Here is an 18,436-nt window from a genome sequence, read left to right on the forward strand (position 1 = left end):
AAAAACTATATAGGAAAGCTTGAGTTAAGTGAAAATGTGCGTCACTACAAGCATATACCATGAAATAAATGTTACATTGAGCCCCTTTTCATACATGCACATCTATAACGTAATGAGTGCCTATAATTATGAGCCCAAGATTTCACTTCATTAAGCAATTATTGTGACTGCCGGTAGGATTAGTAATTAAGCAGGGGAACATACAACAGCAATCCAATGTAACAAAAATAATCACAGGACCAGTGTTTATATACTTCTCCGGCTAACAACTAGCACTTAACCAGACCCGCACACAGTATTATATAGTCCGAGTATATCACAAGAGCTTTTATAGTGGGAAATCAATGATTATGAATGATCCTGTGAACCTTTCAAACAATAATTATGTGTATTCGAGTGAAATAGGGGAAATGGCTAAGGGAGAGGGAAAATGCCGGGGAAATTAATTTTTTGTTGCAACATTGATAGATTGAAGCTTGAACATGCGAAAAAACGTATCTATTAGGCCAAAAATGTGTGAGAGCATGCATGATTAGCTACATTAACTAGATGAATAGAGCAAGACTAGAGGCTGAGGCAAAACGTTTTTTTATGCAGCATTCACATTACTCATTAGGTAAAGGTCCTTAACCAAACATCCATAAACAAGGAAGGGATCAAGCTAGCTAGCTAGCTTGCTACATAGTATACACAAGGCCATGTGACAATGGCACTGGCTCTGGCAGTACCCATGAGCAAAGCTAGTAGAGTGAGGACTCCACTCAAAAATGTCACAGCATTTGTGAAGAGGGTTAGAAGCATACTAAAAAAGAAGGTGATCCTCATTTGGAACTCTAGATATGCCATGTGCACTGTGTTTTTCTGGTCTAGGAGTCTACTCTGGGCATAAGCATATCTGAAGTATACCTTGGAGGGTCCCTAGGGCAAGAGACAAGTCTGCCTGCACACTTTGATGTTGATCTATGCATCTATTCACCAAGTACAAACACACTATGCATACACTATATATACTACAGTTCATGAGAGCAAATGAGCTATATTAATTCATGTTGTGCATTAGCCTAAATTCATGCTAACCCTACAAGCCCTACAAAGGCTCACACAGACTGAAACATAATTATTGTGCATATAAAAAAATTATAATAATTATGTTCAATCTCAAATTTAAAAACTAAAAATACTTACATGATTATACATAATTATGTTATCTTATGCGTTATGGTATCTTACTATACAGGTCTGCATCCGAGCACGAAAGAGGTATCTGAGGAACAGTACAAATTCATACTGGGCAGAACAATCAAGTGCCTAAGGCACTCCATTACTGACATAAAGAACATTGAGAGGTTGTACCACGGCTGGCGTTTCGAGACCTCTAACCTGAACATTGATTTACAACTCAGTCCTCAATGGAAGAAACAAAACTTGGAGGATTTGTACGACTACCTCAAAGGAATGCATCCAAAGAGGAGGAATTTGTGCGTAACCTTCTTGTCTCTTATCGTTCTATGATATTACTCTCTCTAATTATGCACACACAAAGTCAGGTTTTGCTGTGGACTGTTCAAGTATCAGACAATGCTAGTAAAATCACAACCACAACAAGTACGAAATATTTACGATATCTACAGTATGTCACATGATTTATTAACAGGTAAAAACACTTATAAAAAGATTCAAGGCATGGAGAAACAGAACATGGGACAAGCAGAAAAATGGCTGCCCTAAATCCTACCTACTGTCTATGCTCGTACTGATATCCTACGAACATGCACCTGCTGAGTTAGCACAGGCAGAATCACTAGAAGAACTGGCAAAATGGTGGGTGGGCTATTGATTTGGGAAAAGTTTGCATCCACTTGCTTCTCTCGCTTATATAGGATGACCAAGGATATCAAGAAGCTGGTCGAGAGTATTGCTATAAATCAAGACCTAGAGTGATTTGCTTTACCATTATTTTACCACTATGTACAGTAAAACATTGTGGTACAACATTATGGTATGTATATACTGTACCGTATAGCGGGTATATTTCGAGGGTATAAATTTTTGCGTTCATTTTCGTGGAATAGCAGCCTTTTGCAGCATGCATGCATGCGATATTAAATTCAGGGTTATAAATGTTCGCGGTACATGCTTAATCCGCAAAAACCACAAACATTTATACCCTCGAAATAATTATACCCTCTATACATATATACGGTATATACAGTCATGAATTTGTACAACATTTCATACCCTAAACACGTGCCAGGCTGCAAAAACATTGCAATGCAGTAGCCATTAAAGGAAGTACCAAAAACCTAATACAGACACACAACTACTCTCTATCAATACAGCATTCACGTCCCTGGGGAGAACCCTGCACTGTTAAAAATGTGGTGCTATTGTAACACCCAAAAGTGGGGTAAAACCATTGTACCAAATATGGCACTCATATATGGAGTTATTACAGCACCAGATTTTAGTGTTATTAAAACACTCATTTTGGAGTTGTAACAGCAGAAAATGTGCTGTACTTGCACTTTCTTGGAGTTACTGCAACTCCAAACTGTGTGTAACTTTTACAACTACACCTACAAGGTGTTATTAAAGCACTGGGGATGGGTGCTGCTGTTACTACAGGTACAGTTGTCATTGCTACTCTTCATGCAAAGCATAAAATATTGCATGCATGCTTATTGCACTTCTCGATAAGCTCATGCACTTGACTTAAATGACGTAACATAATTATAGCATGTGTATAATGATATGCATCACGATAGCATACAATAAAAGTATGAAGATATGTATACCTATAACCTCATAAAGTGTTTAATAACTACGACCACAATACACTTAGGCAGTTCGGGACCTTAAAAATATAAAAATAAAAGGGTGCCATGCAGACATGCACGTGGGTACTAAAATGTCAAAAACATAGTACAAGAGTTTCATAGAATGAATCTACTTCATACACTTCTTTCTCTACGATGACGAAGTAGTTCATTGATCCAGATTCAATAGCACTTTTTCTACCTTGAACGAACGTTGCATGTCATCCACCTGCATGTATATATTATGATGGGATAAGGATGGGGCTCACAAAAACAGTAGGCAGTGATATAAGTGAGTAGGAGACAATTATTCAAATAAGCCGAAAGCCTAACACTTTAACAACTGTTGTCACCTCTTCCAAATATCCAGTGTGCATGCATTACTGTGTATAATTATATATGTATGATGACAGGGTTATTCTCGTTATAATAGGCATATACCCCCCCACACAGGATGAATTCAAGGGCAACAGAAGAATCTGTTCTCAAGTATCAAGTATTTGTAACTGTTTATGCATTACATACGTGGAGCAGCAGCTTGACAAATATCATTTGTACTGCATCCTTCTTCTTACAGTATTATCTTCAGAACTGAATAAAAAAAATGTATGTTTGAAGATATGGGTTTCTATTTACCATTAGATTGTGACTGCACCAGTGACTGCATAGTCTTCGACCAGCTCCTGTAGCTTAACATTGTTCTCCTTTGTTCGAATTCTTTCCAATTTACCTCAAAAGTAAATCTATAGGTATCTTTCCTGTAATTTCAAAAAATTCTATTACTACTGCAAACATTTACAGCTATATGCTTGAACACAATAATGATTAATAGTGAACTTACATAGACATAATCGGTCAGTGGTGGATAGAAGGTAAGTATATATGCACATCTGTAACTGCTGGTCGATCATATCACTCCTGATAGCACCTTTGTTACGCTTTGTTTTTGGACTATTCCTTTTAAAGAGCAGTGGTTTATCTTTGGACAGATATTGAATCTCAATTTGCGACGCATATTCTTTAACCTCGTTTAAATAGCTCGACTCCATGAACCCTGCATGAAAAGAGTACCTATAGCTCTTACGATGCGATAATTTTGTAAGAAACAACCATTATCTTCTTGTCATTGGAAATTAATTTAACAATAATCGGAAGACAAAAATTATAATTATGATGATTTGTATGCAAATGTAGATACGTGCGAAAAACCAGTCTGACAGGAAAGTGTTCCTAACGCTCAACATACATCTAACTGACGGACACGTGCCCACAAAGCCCAACATATCAGACTGACAGACAAGTGCCCACAAAGCCCAACATATCAGACTGACGGACAGCTGCCCACTTAGCCCAACATATCAGACTGACGGACAGCTGCCCACAAAGCCCAACATATCAGACTGACAGACAGCTGCCCACAAAGCCCAACATATCAGACTGACGGACAGCTGCCCACAAAGCCCAGCATATCAGATGGACGGACAGCTGCCCACAAAGCCCAACATATCAGACTGACGGACAGCTGCCCACAAAGCCCAGCATATCAGACGGACGGACAGCTGCCCACAAAGCCCAACATATCAGACTGACGGACAGCTGCCCACAAAGCCCAACAAGAATTATTATATAGTTACAATTATAGTAGTGAGTAGTAGACTTGCAGTCCTGTCTATGTCAAGCTTTTTAGCACAACAATGGTTTTGCAGCAACTTACTCTATAGTTCCGAGTCAAAGCAGTGTGCCATCTTGCAGTGTAGTACATCTAGCAACTTAGTCCATGTAGTACCAGAGCATGCACAGTACAGAGCTAGAGTAGGCCTGGCGCCTTCGTACAGTTAAGGTGCACGCAGCTGTGTGCAGAGACTCTCATGCAGGCAGCTGTCTATCACAAGGTTCACGTGAGATCAGTGCTGCACGTCTACCACCCACGATTTTGTTTTGTTTATGTAGTCTTGGCTACCCACCACGCATTTGAGTCTGTGCTCATCAATTAATTATGATCATATCATCAGTGTATGCCCTTGCATGGAAGAGGGGAGGGGTGGGAGCAAAGTAAGAGTTAAATTTGCAGGGCAACTGTACGAGTAGAAAGAACACACTATAAGCCAGCTACTTTGCTAAATACAGGATGTATGATTTTTCAGACGATTGAATTGTTAATAATTATTGTTGGGCATTAATTTGTCCGTTAGCGTGACATGCACATAGTCTAGTCCTCAATAGATGTTGCAACTTCAAACACATAGTTTTACAGTAACTAATAATGATAACTAGTACTGGTTCATCACATAAGTTATAAATACTGAATAGCTAAAATATTGCCGGTACACTTGAAAAGTGCACTAATTTTTTCTTGGAAAGTTCCTCACAGGGCCGATTGTTCCGTCATCAGTACAAGTGTACTGCTTTACTCCTGTATACATAATTACGCATGTGATTAGAATTTATACTGAATAAGTATAATAAATAAGGTGACTATAATTATAATCTACTTGCATGCTTGAATACAAAGGTATAATAATTATACCAGATTCAACTATTTTAATGGAACGGGTTTGTTATACTATATAAGCAACTATTTATTTACACATGCAACTACACGAATCATTATAGACTGGCCTTGATTTGCATGCAGGTGATTTGTAGAGGTGCTTACATTGCACCATGTATAGTGCTACAATCACACAATTCTTATTTGAGTAACACCATCTGGTGTATAGTTAGAGTAATATGATTTTAACAACTAGGTAAGTGCATGCACAACACTGTTTAAAATGTTCCACAAGCACTTTTAAGTGTATAATAGCACCCTTTATTGTTCTAGTAACACGTAGCAGTTACGACTGCACTCTTAGTGTTGTGATAGCACCATTAGGTGAGTGTTGGCATAGCACTTTGGGTGCTATTGTAACTACCCATTTTTAACAGTGTGTGATTATGGAGAAGTACGGTCACTACCTACCCGAGAAGCCACGCATCATCGACCCATCCAACCCTTACAAGAACCTCTACAAACATGGGGTCTGTCAAATTGAGCCACAGAAGAAAGATTCGTTTCCCATGAGATGGCAGTTGTTTCTCAGAGAGATCCATAACTTAGATCTGACTGTTGATCATTCATCCTTGTGTATATTATTTGCTTTGTACAAAAATTTGAATCATTCTTTTAAGGGTATAATTTTATAAGTACAAGCATAAATTGTTATTAAGATAGCAAAACACTTCCAAGAATGAGTGAAATGCCTTTTTTGTTTACCCATAATTATTATTATAGCATATTTCTCAGGTAATGTGTGATTTTCATTAGTTCACGTGACCATCTTATAAGAGAGCGGTGGTCCTGACTATCTACAAAGCATTCTATAGTTCTAACACATCCAAACAAAATGGCACTATTTGGCGGCAAAAGTGGAGCATCCATGTATATACTAAAATCAGTAACATTAACATAATTTTATCGAAGAAGCATTTAAGGCAATCTCAGTAGAGCAGAATCGGAATAACTATAATAATTATATTTCCGAGGTTATTCTCGGAGGATCAGTGGCCGCAGTCCAGGGGAATTATGATGTGTTGCATTCTCACCAAGCCTCATGACACGAAGGAATAATGACGATGCATGCAATAAAGGGCATTAAGCAGTTTACAATTTGTAGTACTAATGGACTAATGTTATAACTGCACAACTGTACGAATACATATAATTTTTGCTTTACTCACAGTATCATAATTATACATCAAACCTTTAATGTACGTACATTTAACATCAAATACTCTTCTTAAATCAGGTGCCCACCCGCAACGACGGGACGTGTCTGAATGGGAAACAAACGGACAAAATCCTAACGGCACGATGCAGGTATTGATCATAGACATACACATCTCGTTGCACTTAATTAGTATACATGTACTATTATAAGGAACATAAGACTATAGGCAGTTACCATGGTGATCGAGACAATACATCATATTATTCTCCTGAAAATCATAAACAAGTCATTCTAACATCTCAAGTTCCAAGTAGGACATAATGTGATCACGAGTTCACAGAAGTCATATTCATCTATATAATTAATATACGCTAAAAGTCAGCAACTATATACATAACATGTACATGTACTAACGTTAGACTACCCAGAAAGTATATATAGTACAGTACAACCATGACGTAGTATTGCCAGCTGGCTATAGATAACGTTTTCCCCTCAGTTTAGTCTGTGTACCCGGGAGTTGCCTGAGAATGACATGACACATTTGGTGGAGGGTAAAGCCCTACATCAAAGTTGTTAGCGCAGAGACAGCTAGGGTTATAAAGTGAGGCTACAATCAGTGCCACACACAGACCTTCAAATAACAGAGTGACAGGATAGAGATACAGAATGGCTCACCCGGACATTTTAAACCACAGAAGAGCTAAAGAGGCAGTTAACGAGATTGCTACGCTACTCAAGGTAAATACATAATAAAATTCATACTAAACCTAAACCACAAGTTGTATAAAGTACTTGGAAATAGTATGACCTACTATTAATACTCTTTGTACATGATGTACGTACAAAGGATAACCAACCAATTGCCATCGGTGAAGTGGTAAAAGCAGGCTCTCTAGGGCATGGAACAGCCGTCCCGGGGGACTTTGACCTCGACCTGGTCATTTACTCACCAGGTAGGCCAAAACAGAGTTACCTGAATTAGCTATGGTATGATAAGCATTGCGTTTTGGTCGCAAATATCTTGTGACAAGTTTGTGAAGAGTTGCAAGTTTTGTGTCGCATATAGCTACACACAATTTCAATTCAGATGTTGATACGCATACGATGCGGTACAAGGGATTTGGTAAGTGGCTAGATCAGCTGGAGACGTTTCTCGAAAGACAGCCCAAAGTCGTGATAACCAAACGGACCAAGTTTTCCGTCCAGTTTAAGTTTGACGACATTATCGATGTTGACCTCCTGGTTAGTCCGTACTGGAACAACCAACACGACTTTTACGACTTCCTCCGAGGTGTCCCAAAAGAAGAAAGATACGAGTGAGTACAGTTAACAGTATATATAGCAGGTAATTTAAACGGACAAATTACATTGCAATTGCAAATACATGGCCATTCCACGCATACAAAGGTGGGGCTGCAGTTTTTAGATATTGCTGTACGTGTGCAGGTACTCTGTGTGTGCAGCTAAATGGCAGGTGGAGTTCTTTGAGCAACAACCTAACCAGGTACTGTATAGCCTAAGGCATGATCGACAATTACACTGAGCTACAGGTGAAGGAGCTTATCAAGCGTGCAAAGGCTTGGCGTAACAAGCTCTGGTCCGAAAGGAAGCTGTCCAACAAGCCCAAGTCCTACCTCATCTCTTTACTCGTACTCAACGCCTACGAGAAGGCCACAAAGAGAATGGGAACTTCCAACACAAGGAGGATCGCCGAAGCGTAAGCTAAAAACACTTTAAACTACACAAATGATATGTATATACACACTATAGCACAATGGATGAGCTGAAGAATCTCCTCCTTAACCGCCACGGCATAGAGTAAGTCAGCAATATATGGTACGTATTAATTTATCTCATGTATGATTGCATTGCATACAGTATCTACTGGGAGAAGTTTTATAGCGTGGGTGGAGGTGTGCCCTCTGGTCCCAACCTCTTCCCAACTTCACTGCCGCGTATCGTTGACCCGGCCAACCCAGCCAATAATCTGTATGACACGGGCGTCGCCAAGAGTCGTGGTCAGAGAGGCGACGGGTGGTCTGAGCTGGTAGAGAACATACACTCAGTGGACCTGCTACAGCGTCTAGTGTAGCCAAGCATGACTTGGAACTATAAAACATTAACCTGTGTGCTTAGAGTATCAGGTGTGTATATATACATTGTAATGTAAGACTAGTTGCCTAGTTATAATAGCTTCAGAGACAAATTTGTGTAAATGATAAAACCGAATGTAAAATGTACATTCGTAAAGCAAACGTGATTTATTGTATACTACCATGCACAATTTTACGTACACGGAAGGTGACACAGTAAGTACCAGAATGACATGGCATATTGGCAAATAAAGCCCCTATATACATCAAAGGATAGCTGTGCCCTACTACCATAGTTCGTTATTCATTGTATGCCTCCACAAAGCCATGAATACTGGTAGTAAATTCATCTGCATCAAATTTTCCATGAAAATATTTTCTGCAAGTCATAGTAGCAGTTCAAACAAACAACCCAAATTCCAAGTATACTATAAAACCTCCCATGCATGCACACACCCACACAAACACATAATCAAGTGACATCTGTACAATGAAGTACACCGTAGGTACATGTACATAACTAGTGTTCAAGCTGGCGCTGTGCTAATGCCTCTCGCCATGTTTTTGCTTTCGCTGAAAAGTATTAGAGTGTTATATTAGTTTCTATAATGAATTTTATATTAAAGTTAGCTTATCTATATAAAGTCACTGAGAAGAAAAGACTTATTTACATGCATCTATTGTTGTATTATGTGGCTTACTAGGACCTCAAGAAAGAAAAAAATTGATTCTTCCAAGATCTGTAGTTCAGTGTATATAATATCTAAGAAGAAAAGACCTGTGTACATGCATATTGTTATATGGTAGTGTTTTGTGGCTTACCAGGCCTTCAAGACAAAGATGATTCTGCCAGGAGGATCTGGATCTGGATCTTGGATATTATTATTTTCTCACACGTGGGGAATGAGCGCGCATGCGCATTACATACACAGGAATAATTAAAGGGTGTGTCCAAAGAGATCAATTTCACAAATGGCTACTGCTAGCTAGCTGTTTTAACAGATATTTTCTGAGTATTGTAGCTAACAAAAAGCTAGCGCTTTAGTGCAAGGCTAACTCATATGTTGAATAGAAAGTTTGTGCGGACAGATGATGCTATGAAAGATTCTGAAGAGACTGCAACAGCCTTCAATGTGAGTCAAACTAGCCATAACTCGAGAAAGAAGCTTTAGTTTGCAAATCCACGAATCAAAATCCAAGAGAACGTGGCTAGAAGCCTATAGAAGCTGTTAGTTTTTGTCGCATTGCAACCGTTGAGCAGTTACAGCTGGAACAGACACACAGACACACAGACACACACACACACAGTCAGCTTTACCGTATCCCTCGTGCGGCTACGCCTCGAGGCATAATTATTACATGAAGTAGGTTTCATCATCAAGTGACGACTATTCTTGGCTTGTCTACAAAATTAGCACGTCATCCTCATGATTAATCATTCTAATATTAGCCAAATATGAATACTGTTCGTAGGAAAATGGGGAAACCCACAACCATTGACTAACCTATATAACAGCTGACTGGTATATAGAAGTTGACCAGTGAAAAGAAAAAGAGAGAGAAGATGGCAAGGAACAAGGACATCACATTTGATGATGCTATGAGAGTTGTGGATGAGCTTGCAAGAGAAATAAAAGTAAGTCAGGATCGATAGTCGATATCAGTGCCACTGATGTGCCCAGGTGGTGGCTAATTCCAATCACACAAATTGCCTGTGGTTTAGCATATTAGTATTATGTGGTAAAACTGTGCCTATAAGAGGTGGTTATTTTTGTCTAGAGCAATTTTCTCGAGGTAGTTTGTACCATAGATTGAAGAGTTAGAGGGATAGGAAACGGAGTGGTGCACGTGATGATTTTACATTGAATCTGCAGTGGAGCCACAAAAATTATCCGCATTACGCCCTATGAACGAGGCTATTAAGCACATTTTTGCCGGGTACCCAAAGCTGTGTTTCCTCGAGACATCATCTCTTTCAGCAACTTATAACACCCCTATAGTCCATGAGCCACGTGTATAGTACTTGCTAATGACTGACCACACCCAGTAAAAAGAGACTTTCCAATAAAGTTATATGTTCCCAAGGCTGTTTTAGAGCTATTGGAACATGTAACGTGTAAGCGTGCTGGTTATGACTACTACAATAGGTATAGACCTAGAAATATAAGTGAGTTGCACGGACTAAGCACAGTTACTTGTAGTTTATTATGCACTGGGTGTAGAAATAGATATTGTTGTGATGGTCTCGATTAAACCGCAGCGTAGCGCGGATGTTACTCGAGATACAAACCGTTTCCTATCCCTCTAACTCTTCAATCTATGTTTGTACTAATCACCACGACCAGGGTGGGAACATATCTGTGTCACATTTACTACATGTATATAATTATGGTAACTAGCATGAACACATATATTCACTAGCATCATAGACATGGCCTGAACAGAGTCCAGGTGCTCAAGGCTGGCTCCCTTGGTCAGTACACAGCCATTCCAGGCAACTTCGATGTGGACCTAGTGGTCTACTCAGAGAGTAAGTTACTCACTTGGCTGCCCTACAAACAATATTTTTCGTGCAGCAAATACATATGCTGAGATAAAATGTCGATACTCTACACATAATCATTACATAACAAACCTCGCTATACATAATTATAGGAAACCTCAAATAGCGGAAGGGGGCTTACTTTAATTAATGAGACTCAAGTACACTTAATTATACAGGTGTGGATCCAGACACTGTCCTGAGTGAAGGATATCGTACGCCTCTACACAAACTGCGAAGCTTTTTGGGAGGTCTACGGAGTGTCATGCTTCAAACACCACTAAAAATGTCTGTGTCACTGAAATACAAGACATATGACCAGCAAGATCGAGAGCTATCGATAGACGTTGACGTCTTGGTCAGCCCAAAATGGGAGAATCCAGCAGATCTCTATGACTACCTGAGGAAAGCCAAACAAGACGGAGCAAAACCTGCCCAATTATTTCGGTAAGCTAAACACACAATAACAACACAACAAGTGTTGAGTTGTAACACTATACCATGCACATTAGATTCTCAGTGAATGCTTCAAAATGGCAAGTTGCATTTATTGAAAAGCAGGATGATAAAGTGAGTATACACATGTACAATGTCACGAATCTGACACACATGTATACAGTAGGTAGGGCATGCGTTTCAATTTGTATACTTAAAATCCTACAGGCTAAAGAACTTATTCGCCGTGCTAAGGCGTGGAGGAACAAAGAATGGCCTGAGGGGAAGCTATGTACTGGAAGGCCAAAGAGTTATCTCATCTCAATTCTGGTGCTTAGAGCTTATGAGCTGGCATTGAAACAGCACTATGGTGGAACTATTGAGCAACGGTAGGGGAACTCCCTTGTGTACAAATAATTATTAGCTTCCGTTTCTACAGAACAACAGCCACTTTGAAGCAGATAGTGAAATCTCACCTAACAGCGGAGTACGTTGAGTCTAAAACTAGCCACACGCACTATATGTGTTAGCGAATTGTGAAAACTAACATAATCACATTATTTTGCTTAGACAAATGACTAAAGTCAACACATGCAGAATTTCAGTGTCAAACGTTTCTTTCACAAGGTATTTTCCAATCTATGCATGCACACAGTATCTATTGGGTTGACTACTACAAACCAGGGGACTACCCAGACTTGTTTCCAGCCAGGCTCCCCCGTATCGTTGACCCTGCCAACCCGGCCAACAACCTCCACAACACAGGCATAATCGGAGGCAGCACCTACACCTCACACTCGTACTACGAGCAGGGAGACGGCAATTGGACGCAGCTGGTTGGAAAAATTGAGTCTGTCGATTTGACCAAAACTATTGAACAGATACAAGCCTAAATTACGTTTTTAAACCACCGAGCACAGACTTAGCTATAACAAAGCACCTTTTTGTATTGTGTATGTTGACATTAGCCGTACAGTCAGTTAGTGCATGTTAACCTGACCTTTAATTTGTTTGACCATTTTGGTAGTGAGTTTTTTTATCCGCATCGTCCATCTTCCAACACCACTCCGTGCCCACTGGGTTGGTATAGTGCCTGCATGGGGGGAGTGCATGGAGCGTTAATTGGGGGGGAGGATATGTGGGGAAACAATTCCTGGGGGAGAGGGGGAGTCATTTTGAATTCACGAAACTTACTTTCCAAATTCACTACAGAGAATTAAGGTATATTAATCAGACTATAGTGAGAGATGGCAAAAACCAACCTCCTTATAACTATAGGTCACAGCACCTGGGAGACGAGAAATATTACCACAGAAGACGCACCTGTTGGTGCAGGCCAGACCAGGTGTGGTTTCCATGTATCAATGGCTCTCGATACTGTAGAACAAATACTTGTGACAATCACCCCTCCCCCTCAGAACAGACTTGGTCCATAGATACATCTTCACCCCGGAGGAACCAACCACAAGATAGCCTACAGAGGGTAGATAATCAACATCATGTAGACATTGGGCCTACTAAAGTTTGAACCCCTGTGACAACAGTACAAACACCATGCACAGTGGCAGAACATTCTAAAAAGCGGCAGAATCGACACCACAGAAAGTTACTGGTAATGGTCTCAGAATTAGAGACAGTCTGCACAGAACACTTCTCAGACCGCCCGTCTATTAAATATCATCACTGACCACACACACCTTGCTTGGTGAGGTGCTGCCTCAAGGCGAGGGTCACCATTTTCTTCCACTCCCTCAATCAGTTCTTTTCCTCACTTTATCCTCCTCTTGCGTGGGAACAACCATTGAATCTTATGCTTGTCCTCAGAGTAACCATGCACAGTAGCGGACGATATATTGATGCATATCCTCTTGTAGTGAGACGTAACTCAGCTCCTCAATTTTCCTCCCAGCCTCGAGTCATATTTTCCTAGAATCCAGAACGTGCTGCTTAAGATATCATCATACAATAGGTCGTTGGGGTCACTTGATGCAACGTACATTTTCTTCATTATTTTGGAGATTCTTCAATTGTTTCTTGTTTCGACATAAAAGGGTATCGTCAGTTTCAACTCTCAAGGCAGAGTTTGCTGATCAACTGGAGGTGATCTGTGAGAATGATGCAACACACATTAATCTCTAATTGTTATGTTTAATATAGCGTGACTATCCGTTCAGCTCAGAATATTTCTCCAAGAAAGATGACAAAATCTTTCTCCGATTTACAGCTAGCAGGGATACCACCGTTGACCCCTAAAAAATCCAGACTAACAGAAGTTTAGAATACTGTTAGGTATGTATACGGGAAAACCGCTACATCTTTTGCACCAATGTGCAATGCAACATGGACAATAATATTATTGCAAATAGATTTCTCTGCTGCTTGTACTCTTCAAATCTGTAAAAAATAATCAGTTCTGTAGCTAGAAGCTGAAATTTACTAAGGTGATATCATAGATAATAGAGGAAGGTATCACAGTAATATTATTCATCAGTGAAGCAAGCATGATGATGGAAGTAATCAGTATTATTAGCTTCTGATTCTATCTAGGCCATAGTCAGAATATAGAATAAACTTCTACTTGTTGGATTTACAATACGTGAATGTTACTAAGAGCTGTTACAGCTAGAATATTCCTCCATCACTCGTACTTGGAGCTTGAAAGAACTAGATCTAGTATTTGCATCATTGCATTCCTGTACATGTCAAAGCCATGTGGACCTGGTACTAATCGTCACACTAATGTGTCTACTTCCACTTTGGTAAAACCATTCATGACTCGCTATACAATTTGGACTCGAAGCTAATCTTAACAAGAGACTCTCACAAAGACCTGGGAGTGACCATCCAGAATAGTCTCTCCTGGGACCAACATATCAACAACCTATGTTCGAAGGCCTACAGTACAGCTGTTTGTACCTTATTAAAAGAAACACTCAATGCATGCTCTCATGATCTCCACACAAAAAGAACACTTTATACTAGTCTACGCTTGTTAGATCTAATTTAACATTTTGTTCGCAACTGTGGAGACCACAGACACACAAGGCCATCACAAAAGTGGAACAAATCCAGAGAAGATCTTCAAAGTTTATTCTGAACCTTACATGTAGATCTGATATTCTCGACTACAAAAGTCGCCTCATTAAACTGGACCTTTTACCACTAATGAACTGGCTAGAGTTGCAAGATGTCATATTCGCCGTCAGGTGTCTCCAAAAACCAGTAGACAACTTCAACATTACTGAGTTCATATCATTCTCTACCAGCAACACAAGACTATCGTCTAATCACAAGCTAGTTCATAAAGGTCATCATCGCTCAAACACAACAAGACACTTTAACTTCAAAAGATTGGTCAGACTCTGGAACACCCTCCCTTTTATAGATCTCTCTCACTCGATGTCAACTATCAAGAATCAACTCTACAAACATTTCTGGGACAGTTTTCTAGAACGCTTTGATCAATCAAGAATTTGCACTTATCACCTAGTCTGTCCCTGTTGGTCTGTATAACTGTATAATTATGTATACATTTTATGTAGATTTAGTCAGGTGTTCCTTCTAGGAACTTCCTGTCAGTATGTTTAATTTCTGACGCACAACAATCTATTCACCTTGTGTAAATGTAAAGTCATACTGTAAAGCATCGATTATTATTATTATTATTATTATTATAAAACGCTTTGAAGAGGCAACAACAAGACTCACTTGATAGCCATTATGTATAATGATGGAAGTACAAATTACAAATTCAAACATATCTCCTTAGCAAATACGTACACACTATACACACAAGTGGAATACTGAATGCACAGTGGATGAGATGAATAGGATACAAACAAGAAAGTTAACAAAAATAATGTTTTACACTTCGACATCTCATATCTGAGTTGTGATCATTTGAATCGTTTCGCCATAACAAACATTTCTGTTTTCTTCACTGAGCTCCTTAAATTTCCTCTCAGCCTCGAGACTTCTTTTCTTAGAATCCAGAACTCGATAATTCAACAGGTCTTCTGTTCTTTCGAAATCAAATCAGATCTTTTGGTTGGTCAGTTCAACAGCCGAGGCGAAGTGTTGCTGATAACTGGAGGTAATCTGTGAGCAATGATGCACTGTAAACTGATGGGTATTTGAGAGAGAACACACCCACTGTTCAAATAGGGACCCCTCTACATTCACCAATTCACCACCCCAGCCCCTCGGATACTATCGCTAGAAATAGGCCAGAATAATTATGGATCAAAAAGACTCACAGAAAACACCTCACTATTCGACAAGGTCACTATTTAACTAGGACACCTACATACGTATAGGTCTAGAGATCTGATGATTATAGGTCTTGACAAATTATGCTTCTTTTGCCTATCATTCTTTTCAAAAAAAAGTCAGCCTATTATAATTCCAGTTTGGTGACCCATTATTTTAAAGACAATTTATTTGTTTGTATTGACTGTAGCAATACAGAAAGCTAAAGTCCCACAACGGCTACAAAACCAGCAAGATATAGCAGAGTTGCACTCTAAGAGCTATTCTAGGTCAGAGGGCAAAGTCAGTGCATGCCTGCCTATAGTGGCTATATAGTGCTTACAGTACAGGTCTATTGTAAAGATGCCTAGCTACATGAACCAAGTGAAATTAGGTTTATACCAGACTCTGAGGGTCAAATTATGCTAGTTTAGTGCCCTATATATTATTCTCAATTATGATAGTTCCTAAAAGTCTCCCTATATTATTCCAAATATTACCAAGCCCTACTGATGATCCAATTAAAGGTTCATGCTTTTCTGATACCGTACAGCAGGAAATTTTTGCGCTTTTCGAGGGTAGAGCACCTAATGTGAAAATTAAAACTGGGGTAAACTCACACGCACCGGTATTTCACATGCAAAGCTCTTGGTGGGTGTTGTTTCCTGGCATGCATTCAAACGCCAAAATTTCTTCTAAGGCTCCGTAACCAAATAGCTTTATGCTTGTATTATTTCTAGCACTACAGTATGATTACTTGAATCTAGATCTCTGTGACAAAATTCCCTCTAAAGGCACCTGTCACAGAACATCTTAAAAGCAACAGACACCAAAGAAAGTTACTGCATGCTAATAAATAATGGTCTCAGAATTAGAGACAGTCTGCACAGAACACTGTTCTCAGACCGCCCGTCTCTTGAATATCATCACTGACCACATACCACCCTAACCTACCCACCAACACACATACCTTGCTTGACTGCCTCAGGGTGTGGGTCACGATTTCCTTCGGTTCCTTCAGTCTTTTTCCTACTTCATTCTCCTCCTACGTAGGAACAAGTATTGATCTTAAAGCCTGCTCCTTAATTGGAGTAACCACATGCAGTACCGGGCGCATATCTCCGTAGGTGTGATATATATTTGTTTATCACAGTGCTTAGTAATACGTGTGCTTCTGAGTCCTGGCCTGTCAATAAGGAAAACACCACATCTTTAGGTCACCAATCTGGACAATTGTAGTCTATCACACCTGAAAATGTCTGTGTTTTCTGGAGCTACAAAAAAAACCTTATAAAGTAGATTCATACATTCGGTTCATAATACCGTACAGCGGGAAATGTTCGCTATTTGGCTCCAAAGCCCTCAGCATAAATTTTCGTGGGTTCTAATATTCGCATTTCAATGCCAGGAACAGTGGCATAGGCGCATAGCCAGGATTTTGGGAAGGGCAGGGCTTGAGCAGGACCAGAGCAGGCGCGAATAGCTTGGAATTTTACCTGGTCATCACTTTTCATCAGCAGTAAGCATGCACAGTACATGGCCCTGCCCACATTTCCATTGAATGACATCATTCTAGTAGCTACGAGTGCAGAATAGATTGACAGATCAAGGTAATTCAAGCTGAGTTGGAGTTGATGAAGCACAAGGGGGGGGGCTCTAGCCCCGTCAGCCCCCCTCTGCCTACGCCACTGAGGAAATCACACCCACAAGAATGTGAAATACCGGTGCGTAAGAGTTTATCTTTTAATTTTCTCGTTTTCTGTCTGCCTCCGAAAAACACGAAATGTTGCACCTCATGAAAATTTCCCGCTGCACGGTAAGTCTACAACAATCTCTTTAGAGCTTGGAATTAAAGAACCGTCGAAGAACCTATATATCATGCTTCAGGCAATGGCAACCACATCGACCCGGTACTAATCGCTAGAATCTATACGAAAAGTTTTGAACAGGCATGCAACTGAATGCCAGCTGACTTATATAGGTAAACTTACACACAAGTTGAATACTGAATGGACCATATGGATGAATAAGAAAGTGAACAATAATGTTCATTTTACGCATATCTCCATTTGACAGTTAAATAGGTATTTGAACTAAAATTTTAAAAACTTTTGATGGAATCGTGATCGTTCACAATAATTATAAGTAGAACCTACACACTTTATTTCTTTTCTGAGACGTTTGTTTTCTTCACTCAGCTCCTCAACGTTCCTCTCAGTTTCGAGGCATCTTTTGCATGGTTGGTCATGATCAATTGGAGGTGATCTGTAAGCAACACCCACTAATATAATATCTGTAAGAGGGTAACTATTCACACTTATTTATATTTATATAGATCTAGTCTCACATAGTTGTACTGCTAGGACATTTCTCCAAACAAGCTGCTAAAATCTTTCTCAGGTGTACAGCAGTCATTATACGTCCTTTGTTTGTGCTGTAGCCAATACTAGATACCCAGGATTCATTTTAATAATAGGAAGGGACTTTCTCTCGCAAGAAGCCACGTGGACTTGGTACTAATCGTAAGAGAAAAAGCTTTGAACAAGCAACAACAATTTGAAGACCATGGCCCAGTAGAAGATTATAAAC

The 18,436-nt window shown here is 39.7% G+C and overlaps 3 protein-coding genes and 1 long non-coding RNA gene across 9 annotated transcripts; 3 read left to right on the forward strand and 1 right to left on the reverse strand.

Moving 5' to 3' along the window:
• Positions 1-612: 612 nt before the first annotated feature.
• On the forward strand, positions 613-3,435 carry LOC135339772 (uncharacterized). Its single transcript, XM_064536039.1, has 7 exons — positions 613-814; positions 871-979; positions 1,238-1,478; positions 1,548-1,605; positions 1,655-1,821; positions 1,881-1,937; positions 2,340-3,435. The coding sequence occupies exons 1-7, from the start codon at positions 707-709 to the stop codon at positions 2,497-2,499; spliced, it is 900 nt and encodes a 299-aa protein (XP_064392109.1). The 5' UTR covers positions 613-706; the 3' UTR covers positions 2,500-3,435.
• On the reverse strand, positions 2,718-18,334 carry LOC135339852 (uncharacterized). Of its 6 annotated transcripts, none has more exons than XR_010396068.1 (10): positions 18,195-18,334; positions 18,008-18,112; positions 16,818-16,892; positions 14,178-15,697; positions 13,297-13,704; positions 12,923-13,073; positions 12,600-12,692; positions 4,531-6,631; positions 3,658-3,870; positions 2,718-3,574 (listed from the first exon to the last, which is right to left on the reverse strand). It is a non-coding gene; the product is annotated as an uncharacterized LOC135339852 (long non-coding RNA). The 6 variants fall into 6 exon arrangements; XR_010396070.1 differs by having other exon boundaries at positions 18,004-18,112; XR_010396071.1 differs by having other exon boundaries at positions 18,008-18,140.
• On the forward strand, positions 7,082-8,801 carry LOC135339774 (2'-5'-oligoadenylate synthase-like protein 2). The gene is made up of 7 exons (XM_064536041.1): positions 7,082-7,267; positions 7,377-7,482; positions 7,617-7,845; positions 7,976-8,033; positions 8,080-8,246; positions 8,300-8,347; positions 8,408-8,801. Exons 1-7 carry the CDS (start codon positions 7,196-7,198, stop codon positions 8,619-8,621), a joined length of 894 nt encoding a protein of 297 aa, XP_064392111.1. The 5' UTR covers positions 7,082-7,195; the 3' UTR covers positions 8,622-8,801.
• On the forward strand, positions 9,398-12,644 carry LOC135339760 (inactive 2'-5'-oligoadenylate synthase 1B-like). The gene is made up of 7 exons (XM_064536026.1): positions 9,398-10,258; positions 11,044-11,152; positions 11,344-11,611; positions 11,677-11,734; positions 11,828-11,988; positions 12,039-12,086; positions 12,255-12,644. The coding sequence occupies exons 1-7, from the start codon at positions 10,187-10,189 to the stop codon at positions 12,490-12,492; spliced, it is 954 nt and encodes a 317-aa protein (XP_064392096.1). The 5' UTR covers positions 9,398-10,186; the 3' UTR covers positions 12,493-12,644.
• Positions 18,335-18,436: the final 102 nt, after the last annotated feature.

This window comes from Halichondria panicea, chromosome 8 (assembly GCF_963675165.1).
Source record: "Halichondria panicea chromosome 8, odHalPani1.1, whole genome shotgun sequence".
NCBI lineage: Eukaryota > Metazoa > Porifera > Demospongiae > Suberitida > Halichondriidae > Halichondria > Halichondria panicea.

Bases quoted from the DNA above. Each gene is read 5' to 3' on its own strand.
- LOC135339772 (XM_064536039.1), top strand. From the start codon at position 707: ATGGCACTGGCTCTGGCAGTACCCATGAGCAAAGCTAGTAGAGTGAGG. The intron at 980-1,237 runs GTACAAACACAC...CTTACTATACAG, and splicing joins TCTATGCATCTATTCACCAA to GTCTGCATCCGAGCACGAAA. The intron at 1,938-2,339 runs GTGATTTGCTTT...CTATCAATACAG, and splicing joins GCTATAAATCAAGACCTAGA to CATTCACGTCCCTGGGGAGA.
- LOC135339774 (XM_064536041.1), top strand. From the start codon at position 7,196: ATGGCTCACCCGGACATTTTAAACCACAGAAGAGCTAAAGAGGCAGTT. The intron at 7,846-7,975 runs GTGAGTACAGTT...GTACGTGTGCAG, and splicing joins CCAAAAGAAGAAAGATACGA to GTACTCTGTGTGTGCAGCTA. The intron at 8,348-8,407 runs GTAAGTCAGCAA...CATTGCATACAG, and splicing joins CTTAACCGCCACGGCATAGA to TATCTACTGGGAGAAGTTTT.
- LOC135339760 (XM_064536026.1), top strand. From the start codon at position 10,187: ATGGCAAGGAACAAGGACATCACATTTGATGATGCTATGAGAGTTGTG. The intron at 11,735-11,827 runs GTGAGTATACAC...AAAATCCTACAG, and splicing joins TTGAAAAGCAGGATGATAAA to GCTAAAGAACTTATTCGCCG. The intron at 11,989-12,038 runs GTAGGGGAACTC...CCGTTTCTACAG, and splicing joins GGTGGAACTATTGAGCAACG to AACAACAGCCACTTTGAAGC.